This window comes from Tachypleus tridentatus, chromosome 7 (genome assembly GCF_004210375.1).
Source record: "Tachypleus tridentatus isolate NWPU-2018 chromosome 7, ASM421037v1, whole genome shotgun sequence".
In the NCBI taxonomy this organism is placed as follows: Eukaryota; Metazoa; Arthropoda; class Merostomata; order Xiphosura; family Limulidae; genus Tachypleus; species Tachypleus tridentatus.
Window position 1 is genome coordinate 12,333,540 of NC_134831.1, and position 12,773 is coordinate 12,346,312.

A 12,773-nucleotide genomic window follows, 5' to 3' on the forward strand; every position below is an offset into this window, starting at 1 on the left:
TGTTTACATTAAGTGTAAGAAGGTTTATTACTTCCATTTTAAAAATGGTTTTATATTAGCTGTAAACTATTCAGTGGCTGAAATCATAAAAGTGTATTTTTTATTTTCAGTGCAAAACAATCTCTATCTTATTTTAAATTTTCATGGTTCCCAAAGTACAAAATTTAGCATAAAATGTATAATAGTTTATATTAAAAATGGTTTATTTCATAGCATTTAGTAATAATATTTAATAGCTTCTATTACAAACTGTCCCCCAGTGGCTCAGCGGTATGTCTGCGGACTTACGACGCTAGAAACCGGCTTTCGATACCCGTGGTGAGCAGAGCTCAGGTAGCTCATTGTGTAGCTTTGTGCTTAATTCAAAACAACGACTATTACATACTATTTATTTTTATATTACGTGAACATTTAATAGTTTATCTAACAAATATATGTCATGTGTTATTTAGTGTGAAAAGCTCAGTAGCTTATTTTACAAAATGTACATATATTGTGATATTCAATTTAAATATTTAGTAGTTTATATTGTAAAACGTGTGTATTAAAATTGTTACCTGACCGTTGTACGTTAAAACATTCCATTTCTGCGCATCTTTCTTTCTTACATACTTTACTCAAACTTATATTCAGTGTTTAAACTCTCCAAGTCATGCATAAATACGCTTCCTTTCACAACAAGTAGACATAGAAAGAAATATTTTAAAATATTTAAGACTGAATAGACGGAACAGCAGCTGCTAACTAGTTCCCCTCACTCTGGTCAGGAATTCAAAATTATAGCCCGCTAAACCTCGAGGGCGGGGAGTTTCTTTCCTGGCCAGTCAACCCATATGTCACATAAGATGTCTAGCGTTAAGGCTGTAAATGCCAAGTACTACACTGAATAAAAAACCATATGGTTATTTTGTATCTTTTAGTGCTATAAGTCCAAAATAGTCCCATTTCATGTCAGTCAGTCGCTTTCACTTCATCTTATATGCCTATCTGTACCTTATTTTTATTAGTTTTAAGTTTTCGGAAAATAATAAGTCCTCAATGTATTATATAATTCGTTCACTGATAAAGTTCCTGTTTAAAAGCAGAGAAAACTTTTATTTAAGTCAAGCTAAATCGTTCAACCTGTAGCCTGAAAACAGAGATAGTGATCTCCCCTTCTTATTATTATTATTTTTCATCTGTCAAACTACTGTATTCGACTCGAAAATATAAGGACTGACTTTGACCACGAAATGCTTTTCTCGCCTTTTTTGTTTCTAGTATGAAAAATTGGCATACATGATATTTTCAACATATTTTGTTCGAATAAATGTGTGCTCCTTGCAAGAGTTTCACCTTGCACCCTTATTCCACAGTGTCCGACCTGTTCGTGTATTGTATCATTGTGTTCAGGAGCCGCCAAAACCTTTCTATTAGAAAGGCTTACATCCCCGTAGGCAGGAAATAATGGCGGGAACTGGTCTATAGACGTCGCTGATTGGTGAGCGAGTACCAAATAAGATCATATTGATCCAACTGTAACGCTTCTTTTATATTTTTTTCCTGAAAGAAGAAGAGGGGAGGAAACGTTGATATGGGATTAAAGCAGTTTTCTCAGGCAACAAGAATTTGAAAAATAAAGGAAAAAATCGCTGCGTTATATTGTACTCATTGTAGGACTTAAAACATACAATAAACCATCAGATAAACTCTGAAGGCTTAAGTTAGGAAGGTTGTATATTGGTAGTCTGGTGTTACAAATAAGTCAATAGGTATACATACACTGTACAGTTGTTTTAAATGAACATTCAGTTGATTATTTGTACTGTTCCTTACGTGTATATATATTTTTTAAATATTATCACGTCAAATAATCAATTTTGGGTATGATTATTTGAAGTAAGAAACAAATATTCTTGCTACCAAACATTGCTTTTATCAAATCCTAACAAATGTATATTTGAGATGTGAAAAATAACCCCACTTTATTACCCTTTATTTTTACTCTATAGAATTCAAGTTTTATTACACCCCTACCACAACCTCATGTAACGGAAGGGCCTCCACATTTATAAGTCCCTAAATCAGGTTAAAACCAAAGCAGTCTCGTAAATAATATTTTTCAATGCTATGTACCTGGCCCACAAGGATCAGCCAGTGACACAACATAACGCTTCTACTGGTTTTCGTTCAAACCGCTTATTAACATAAAATGGCGGTTACCTGAGTGGCGGGAACTGTAGATGAAGTAAGCGTTCCTGCCGGTAATAAAAGACACTACGAAAAGTAAGTATATAGCTTTGAGTTGTGAAGTTGTAATAATAGATACATATTATTAATACACACCAGGTAACCAGATAAATTAAAAGGAACCCCTAGTAGACACATCAAAGAATTTAATATTTTAATAATTTAGTCAACAAATGATATAAAATACATATTAAAGAGAAAGAAAAAGTTCACAACCACGGCATTCTCAGTGGCATTATTTCAAACGCTTATAGACTCATTCGTTGTTATTTTATATTGAACAAAATGCACAGAATATGCAAACTTGAGGTTAACATTCATTTATAGCATGATATATAACTAAGAATACTCTTACCTTGGAGAGACTGGGATCGTTTTCAAGTGCTTCGAACACGCTCTCCGTTGAAGCTATGGCAGTCCAGCAGCATAAGAACCCTAAGATTAGCATTAATTCCATTTTTACCTCACCGACAGAAGAAAGGTGACCTTTTCAAGAATGTAAATGTTGTATAGGAGTTATCGTTTCTTTATACATATAACTACCTAGTACTTGTAAATACTGCAGTGGTCGCTATGGAGGTCGCTTTTAGAAGCTCCGTAGCAATACGGTATTTCATAAACTTGTAGGTGCTCGATTTCTTTACTTCCCACTCTTTTAGTGCGATAACCTGAGGAAAGAACACAGCGTCACTCAGTTGAATACAGCTAAATGTAGTTGACGTGATGAGGAGAGACCAGTCGGTTAGGTCATCAAAGAAGGAAGTTTCCGGAAGACTTGTCGATAGCGCCTGAACCTTTCTCTTCCTCTACACAGTAGCTCGTATTTGTCATCCAAATACAGGTGGCGCCACCGACAGGGGTGAAACGTGGAGTTAAGCGTACCTTAGACTTAATGATCTTGGCATACCCTTCCAGATTTTGTTTTAGTTTTTTTTGTTGCAGGTGTTAAGATAATCGGAAATATGTTTGGTATTAAGGCTAAGTACCAAAACAACTAAGTTTAGACAACTTCCTAAGTAGTGTTTCTTTTTCGAATTTCGCGAAAAGCTAGATGAGAGATATTTGCGTTAGTCGTCCCTAATTTACCAGTGTAAAACTAGAGGGAAGGCAGTTAGTTATCACCACCCAACGCCAAATCTTAGGATACTCTTTTACCAACGACTAATAGGATTGAACTAACATTATAACGCTCCCAAGACTGAAAGGGCGAACAATTTTGGTGTTACGGGGATTCGAACCTTCAACTCTCAGATTACTAGTCGAGCGCCCTAACCACCCGGCCATCCTGGGCCGCCTTATAACTAAGAAAAGCTTTTTTGATGTTTTGTTTTTGTTCAATTGGCAGTCTGTACCGCTCCCCCGCTGGTACAGCGGTAAGTCTACGGGTTTACAACGTTAAAATCAGGAGTTCGATCGCCCTCGATGGACTCAGCAAATAGCCTGATGTGGCTTTGCTATAAGAAGAAACACACACAGTCTGTACTGTGTCCACCATGGATAATCAAACCCGGTTTTTAATTTAACAAACCTTATGACTTACCTTTGTGCCACCAAGAGCTCTAGGTTGAGAAAAAAAAAAAACAACACTCCCATGTTGAAATAAATTGAATTCAAGAATTCATACTTGAGAACTTCCAAGAACTCACGAGCGACAGGAAATAAAAACGTGTTGCATCAGCCATACTACACGTGCTCTATCCAGTAGTTGTTATAGGATCGAGGCATGTATAGCATTACAAAATCACGTTTCCAAATTCATATTTTCCTCATTTCCTTTTCCCTCTTCATCACAAACACACGTTAGGAACTTCGGTTTTTTTTATACTGTACACCAGTTATAAAATACAACCACTGAAGAAATTCCACATACAGAACTATTCAAATTTAGCTCGAATTTACCGGAAAAATACGAGTCAGACAACTAGAACTTTAGATAGGAATATAAAACAATTGCTCAGGCCAAGATAATTTAGTACTAGAATTCTGAGAATTTAGTGAGTGAAAACAAATAAGAAACATCTATATCTCGTGCTGACGAGAAATTATAAATATATACTAAATATATTTCACATATACATTGTAATATTGTGCTAAACTAAATATATTTCAAAATTTCATTGTAATACTGTGTTATACCAAACATATATCACATATACATTGTAATGTTGTGCTATACGAAAGATATTTCACACCTTCATTGTATAATAAAGATATTTCACACCTTCATTGTATAATAAAGATATTTCAGAACTTCATTGTAATGCTGTGCTACACTAAATATATTTCACACCTTTATTGTAATGCTGGTCTATTCTAAAGGTATTTCACACCTTCATTGTAATGATGTGCTATAGTAAAGAAATTTCAGAACTTCATTGTAATATTGTGCTGTAGTAAATATGTTTCACATCTTCATTGTAATGCTGTGCTATACTAAACATATTTCACATCTTCATTGTAATGCTGTGCTATATTAAAGATATTTCACATCTTCATTATATTGTCGTGCTATATTAAATATATTTTACATCTTCATTGTAATGCTTTGCTATACTAAAGATATTTCACACCTTCATTGTAATGCTGTGCTATAATAAAGATATTTCAAAACTTCATTGTAATACTGTGCTATACTAAATATGTTTCACATCTTCATTGTAATGCTGTGCTATACTAAATATATTTCACATCTTCATTGTAATGCTGTGCTATATTAAACATATTTCACTCCTTCATTGTAATGCTGTGCTATACTAAATATATTCAACATTTATAAATTTAATAACGAGGAACCCACGTTTTGAAAATTAAATTTGGAGACGGCATGAATGGGTAATGAAAGAAACTTTATTACAAATGTCCAGTGTTTCGACATTTCATCATCATAGAAACACAAATACAAAATACACAGTATGGAAGAAAGATGTCACATGAGATTGCTTAATATCTTAGTAAAGATATCTGGATAGGTACTGATTCAACTCACAAACAGAATTAACACTAATATATCACACAACAACACAAATAACAAAATGTGTAAAACCGCACAATACCGGCATCATTAACTGTCCCGAATTCTATATCAGAGAAATCGGAATAAAATTGGAAACCAGATACATAATAAAAAAACGTTCCATGTTTACCATCATTACAACTCAAAAAAACACAATATAACAATACAAGGTACTTTACTTTTAAACAAAATCCAAATATTGACAAACTAAAAATAAAGAAGCTATCTTAATTGAACAAAATATCCCCCATCTAAACCAATAACCTGAGGTAACAAAATAACTTTACTTAGATGTCAAGCAGTCTCCATTTGTGTTCCATACTCTATATATATCATGTGTGTTCTTATACATGGCCATGACATGATCTTGTCGAAACATTGGACATTTGTAATAAAGTTTCTTTGATTAACTATTTAAGCCGTCTCCAGACTTTGTACTTCACATTCAGGCCTGACGAGAGGGGTTCAGGGGTCTACTGTCCTGGAGCCCGACGTCAATTAGGGGCCGGGAAAATATGGGGTAAAAAGTAACGCATTCTCATTTTCATAATATACTCAAGAAAATATTGCAATGATGCGGGAAATCATTTTGCCCCCAAAGAAACGTAAATTCTCAACACATTTGGCTTTCGCCCACAAAAAAAAAAAAAAAAAATTCATACGCCCATGTATGTACCACGAATTTATGAAGACTACAAAAAGGGGGCCGGGAACAAAACTGTCCCCCAGGCCCGACCTACCTCTCGACGCCCATGTTTGCATTTATAGTATAAGATTGTTATATGAAACCTTTTGATAAAATTAAGAAAAAACGATCTTATACAAAATAATATATTTTTATTTGAATCAACGTTTCACCTTTGTGGCTTCTTCAGGCTTAATATACATGACTATTTGATAGCTCTTTTTATTTTATATTTATCTTTAGTGTAAAGGTCGTTTTTTTGTTAATTTATATCGAATCGTTTGTTTCTTTGTTTTAGAAGTTAAGCACAAAGTAATACAATGGACTCTGCCCACCACGGGTATCAAACCCCTGATTCTAGCGTGGTAAGTCCGCAGACATACCGCTGTGCCACTGGAAGGCATATCAAAACGTGTAAATCCTTCCAGTATGCACTACAAATTTTGAAAGACTATATGAAAGATATTTAACATCTACGTTGTACATTTATGAATGTTTATATTCTACAATTTTAATTAACACGCTAAGAGGTTTTCCCAGTAAAAATCATTGCTAAATTATGGACAGCTAGCTAAGATATCTCTCGTACAGCTTAGCGAGAAATTCAAAACAAGCAAAACTAAATTCAGTTAAAAAGAGTATAGAAAAGACGGAATGACAGTACAAATATGACGTCATCAACTTTAAAATAAAGTATCTTTCTTTTGGACGTCATGTTTGAAACTTATTTCGACGAGTATTTTGTAAGCTATCCAAAACTTGTTTAGGGATTTTTTTCTCAAGTGGTAAGACACCAAAAGATACAATCATACCGGCGTTTGAGAGCTTCTAAGCATAGATTCAGTGGCGGCGCCAAGGGGGGCTTGAACCCCCAAATGAACCAAGCTCCCCTCAAACCCCCCCCCAAATATTGTTACCTACATATATTCATAAAATATGGAAAACACAATAGTCGTTGTTGCTTAACATCAAAGAGACATTGATCTGTAGAACTCAACGTCTTTATTAACACGAAAGTATGTGTCATGCGTCCCATAGCAACGTACTGAATGCACTGAAACTCATGCACTGTATTGCCGCTTCCTGTGTAATGCCATTCTACCTTGAGCTTTGATGAAGAGTAGACAACCACGTTGATTTCAAGTTACAACAGATAATCAGCGATTTTGCTTGATAAAATAAAGGTTTCACACGTATTTACCCATTAATTTCATTTATCTTTTATTGAAAAGTAAAACATAACATGCATGTATAAGTGTATTGTGTATAGGTCAAAACTATGAAGCATTTATGTTGTGTCCTCTGTGAGATCATTTTGCATCGTGTATCAGCTATCCAAAATTGTACTGATGATTGTGGCATGCACTTAAAATTGTGACTTACAATCCAATTAATGTTATACTTATGATTAGATAATAACCTTACATGTTAACTGACCAAATAATATTTCTAAACAATTCTAAAATGAATTTTGAAATTGTCATTGGGCTATTTAGAAGTGCCCAATTTAATGTAATGTAGTAGTTACATTATTGTAACAGGTGCTTGTCATACTCATGATAGTAAGAACAATATCACAATCACAATTTGGCCTGTATGAATAATGTGAACTTATGAAGAAACCAGCCTTTTGTGAAGGTCAACTGGGTGGAATTTAGGTGAGCTTCCTCTTTTACATATACGCATATTTTCATAAACAGATTATTTCTAATTTGTAATAATGAATTATTAATCAGAGTATGAGTTTCCAATGAAAACTGCGTTGAAAACGCAGTTCAAAATAGTACACCTTTCTGAAATGTACCTTTGTATTTACATTATTATAATTTACCATCTATACTTCATGTTGATGGCATTTTGGGAAGCCCCTCCACAGTTTACCTCAGCCCCCCTCACCTCCCCCAACGAAAATATCCTGGCGCCGCCACTGCATAGATTGTATGCTAATAAAGACAATACAAACAAAACAAAGAGCTACTTTTAGATTAAACGATAAATTTAGAGCATGTTAACTGTATTTTAGATCTCTTTGAAACGTTTTCCTAGTATTGTTATAAAACACAAGTTAAAGTATATTAAAGGTAACTTACAACGCAGCGACAGATAGTAGAAAACCGATTGTGTACTTTAAGTAACAATATCTGTATTTCCTGTGCATAGGGCAAAGCTACCTTTAATATACTTTAACTTGTGTTTTATAACCATACTAGTCAAACGGAGGACTGATATATAAATAATAGAAGACGTTTGTTGAATAAAACACAAAGGTGTATGTTTTCTTATAGCTTGTTTGTTTTAGTTTGTTTTTAATTTCGCGCAAAGCTACACAAAGGCTATCTGCGATAGCCGTCCCTAATTTAGCAGTGTAAGACTAGAAGGAAGGCAGCTAGTCATCACCACTCACCGCCAACGTTTGGGTTACTCTTTTACCAACGATTAGTGGAATTGACCGTCACCTTATAACGCCCCCACGGCTGAAAGGGAGAGCACGTTTGGTGCGACCGGGATTCGAACTCGCGACCCTCAGATTACGAGTCGAACGCCTTAACCCACCTGGCCATGCCGGGACTCGATTATGAAACAGAATTGCTAAGAAATGAAAAATTATATTAGTTTAAAACGAGCAAATAATATTATAGGGTTAATTTTAATTTCTTTTTCTTTTATCTTTAGGCGTTGGTTCTTTAGTATGAATCCATTGCCAGTGTGAAAGTAATTTTGTATCAATTATTTTTTATTCAACCAATTTACGTGGCAAAAGTGTTAACTAGTTTGCTGTTAAGCGCAAAACTAAAATTACACAAGGGACTATCTGTGTTGTGCCCAACACAGGTATCTATGCCCGATCTTTATCGTTATATACCACTGAAGAGTAAATTGAATGGTATTGGTATTGTGTTAGGACATTTATACCAAAACATACATCGATCAATTAAATACACTAGAAACCAATATTCCTAAAATGACTAAGAAATTATGTGTGTGTGGGCTTTCTTATAGTAAAGCCATATCGGACTATCTACTGAGCTCATCTAGGAGAATCGAACCGCTGATTTTGCGTTGTAAATCCGTCGACATACCGCTGTACTAACGGAGGGCCGACTGAGAAAGTAACGTTAACTGCTAAATTTTTCCCACACTCTTCTAAATTTGTAACTCGGTTTCAATTTTGTTTGTTTGGAATCAAGCACAAAGCTACACGATGAGCTCTCTGTATTCTTTCCGCCACGGGTATCAAAACTCGATTTCCAGCAGTGTGAGTCAACAGATATACCACTGTGCCACTGAGGGGCTTCATATTCAAAAATCGGATATTTGTAAAAATAACATTTTAGGTCTATTTTTGTCTTCTTGAACCATTAAGAAAATGGAATAGAAGTAAAACATCCGCATTTACGTAATTTTTATCACTGATTTTAGGTCTATTGATAAGTCGATTTGGTTTGCATTTCAATTGCTCTTTTCTACGTTAGGGCATGCGCTTTAATGATGGACAAAAATCAAAATTGCAGTTCAGTGGGTTTCGTTAGGGTTAATGACAGAAAAGGGGACTTTATATTAGTGAGTGGATGAATTTAAGAGGAGCAATTTCAAACCTCTTAATTTTTACAAGGACGGAAGAAAGTCATGAAGCAATTTGGGACATATTTAATATTTTGGCTTTATCTTATTTCTAATCTCATTACTCAAAGTGAAAATGGTAAGTAATGGGTGTTGTGTTAACTGTTATTGTTAGTATTATTATTCACTTATTGTTTTTGTTTGTACATTCTTATCATAATAGAATTCAAAATATTAAATTATTATTATTAACATTACAGTAAGATTGACAACAAATATTATTCGACTTTAAAATTAAACGACAGCGCTTAAACCTTAACTTAAGAAGTGAAGCAAAAATTTGTAAATTTTACGCTAGGAGATGTATAGTACTTTTAAGTGTGACTAATACTACTATTACTGGCATAGTTATAACGTAAAAGTAATTAATTAAACACTTTATTATTGTTAGAATTAGTTTGGTGAAATGGTGAGAAAAGTTAAATAATACGCTTATATCATTCATGATAATTAGATAATTTTAAAATCGTGTTTTATTTTTAGAAATTAATTTAATTAATACATTTAATAGGTAAAATAATTTTACACAGTTCAGCCTCTAGGGCAATATGATGTTCTACTTTTCTTCTATTAAACTGAGTACAGTAAAAAGTATTTAATAAATTGTATTCCATGACCCTACATGATAAAGCATAAAACAGTGAGTTTCATAAGTATTAAATTCAGCTGTTTATTGGCTTGGACATTTTGAAATATTCACTATCTCTTTTTACAAGTTAAGAAAATCCTTCAAACTAAAACTTGTTTGCAGTGTGCTTGAGATAGAAGTTAAAGGCCTTCTGGTACTGAAATATTTCAAAAGTTATGAATTTTATTTATATTATACATGTTTATTTCATTGAACACAACGTGTTAAGTTCATCTGTTCTAAAGAAAAGTATTTATCGGCTGCTTTGTCAATACATGAATATTTTTAAACGTGTGCTGATGTAAAGCATAAAGTCTTGTTGGAATTGCATTTTATTAAGTATAGTTTGCTATATGTTGGAAGAGAGTATTGGTTTTGAAACATTACTCAAGTGTATAATTTATAAGAATTCATATTACTGTGTGAAACTTAATTGTGTTGAGAGGTTTGATTTATAAATTTTCCAATACTGGTAAACATTTTTATGTTTTTATTTTTGCTTTACTACTATTGATTATTTCTTGTGCTTATTTATCAAATGATGAAGTCTTAACTCTATATTAACAAAGGGTAATTAATTCATAAAAAATGTATTTTTTTACAGAGTAATTATTTGAATATGAAATATTTTATTGTAAATACATTTTTATAGCTTATTGCATGTACAATAAGTTGTTAGTTCCGTACTTTTGTAAAATAAAAAACAACAAAGAAATATAAATATCAAACTGATAATTTAGTGCCAATATTTACATCATCGAATTGTCATATTATGTAAATAAAAGTAGTGTCGATTTGTATGAAAGAAAGTGGTGAGATGTTATCAATAATGTATAAATCTTGTTTTACTTGTGTGTTTAGCTCATCAGCTAAATGATTATATTCAGCTTTATGAAACTTTGTCCTACAATTCAGATGAAGTACATAACAGTCACCTTCGTGACAAACGTTCTGCAAACCATTCTCCTATTTCAATAAGATTTTTTGCACATGGCAGGTAGGTTGCATTTATAAGCCCATTAGAAGTTTATATATATATATATGTGTGTGGTGATATGAATTAGCAACACTTAGGAAGGTAATTTAGCCCATTGAGTTTACCTAAGTGGTGAGAATCAAATAGCAGCCTATCTGAATGTAAGTTTTTTACATTCAGAAAAAATTAAAAATAATCATATGGTAATATGTTTTAATGAATTATTTCAGAAATCAATAAAATTGTTTACAGTTAATTGTATATTTGTGACTGATATAAGTTAATAGATTCACGTATCATTATGCTATTCACATATGAATAATATTTTATGTTTAATCTCAAATGGACATCAGAGGCAGGCAATTAGCTTGATTAATCAATATAATTGATTATCTCTGAGTATCATTTAGCACCACATAAAGTAACTGATTAATTGAAATTATGATTAAATTAACTGATATTACAAAAATAATTAACTAACTAAAATTATTGTTTCTGATTATATTATTTTAAATTGTTTTATCCTTCCCAGTTTCATGAGCATAATCAGTTAGTTAAATTTAATAGATTAATAAACTCAACAATTAATCAGTTAGCAAATTCCTGTTATCCCCAGCTGTAGTTGACACAATTGTGTGTCAATTCAAAATTCATAAAGCCTTGATTCACTTTATAATGATGACACTAAAATAACAGCAGTAGGTGTTTCTTTGTCTTATGATTCTTTCCATTAAAGTGAATCTGTAATTTCTGACATTATTTGTACTATGAAAATAGTTTACTCGTGGGAATAATAAAGACTAATTATTTCATGACAAGGTTAAATAAGCGTTCACACAATATGTATGGTTATAAGTACTAGGAGTTAATGTATAATTTTCTTGTAAAACTGAAAGATATGGTTTAGACTACGCTGTTGTATGTTGTATAAGTAACTGTTGTTGACTTAACTGTATATATAGCTTATACATAAAGTTTTGAGATTCAAAATTTTAAGCTTTAGGTGTAGTCATCCATTATATATGCTGTACCACTACATATCAGCTATAAATCATCCATGTTGTTGATGTGTTTACAGATTGTTGCTTGAATTTATTGATGTGAATGATGTTGTAGTTTTGTGGGATCTTGAGTAAGCTTTGACCCCTTACTTCAAGTGCAGGGGAAGCACTGCTCCTGTATTCAAGTGTATATTATTCCCTGTGTTACTTTCTTATACATTTGAATGTGGATTGCTGAGACTGTTATTGTCTTTAATATGGAATGCTATATGTAAAATGAAGTTTTCAACATTAACTGAAAGCTCCACTGATCTTAAGTATATTATTGCTTTAAAGTGATATACCTCGAGCATTAATTTTGTATATTAGTAAATTAATCACAACTAAATATAGCTTCTTATACCATATCTTAGATATGTTTGCTTATGAAAAGCTTTCTTAACAAGTAACTGCACTTTATTTGCACAATTTTTTTGCCATCACTAGCCTTACAACTCCCAATTCTTTTTGTATATTAACATGTAAGTAATCATGCAAGAACTCTCTACCAGTAGAAGTATGACATTACACCTGTCATAACCAGCACCCCATTTAATCCTACACTTCTTAATCACTTCAGG

At 32.8% G+C, this 12,773-nt stretch overlaps 2 protein-coding genes across 3 annotated transcripts in view; one reads left to right on the forward strand and one right to left on the reverse strand.

Annotated features, from left to right (window-relative positions):
* The window catches only part of LOC143255125 (fasciclin-1-like), an 82,210-nt gene extending 78,490 nt beyond the window's left edge, over window positions 1-3,720 (reverse strand). Inside the window, exon 1 of the mRNA XM_076510313.1 lies at window positions 2,585-3,720. Within this exon, the coding sequence (XP_076366428.1) occupies window positions 2,585-2,686 (102 nt within the window). The 5' untranslated portion in view covers window positions 2,687-3,720. The remainder of the gene's footprint in view (window positions 1-2,584) is intronic.
* A 5,690-nt stretch (window positions 3,721-9,410) lies between these two features.
* The window catches only part of LOC143255127 (disintegrin and metalloproteinase domain-containing protein 10-like), a 30,067-nt gene continuing 26,704 nt past the window's right edge, over window positions 9,411-12,773 (forward strand). The window contains exons 1-2 of one of the 2 annotated variants that reach the window (XM_076510314.1): window positions 9,411-9,627; window positions 11,038-11,173. In XM_076510314.1, coding sequence (XP_076366429.1) covers window positions 9,555-9,627; window positions 11,038-11,173 — 209 coding nt within the window. In that variant the 5' untranslated portion in view covers window positions 9,411-9,554. Of the gene's footprint in view, window positions 9,628-11,037; window positions 11,174-12,773 lie in introns of those variants that run through there. The other variant, XM_076510315.1, reaches the window with a different exon arrangement.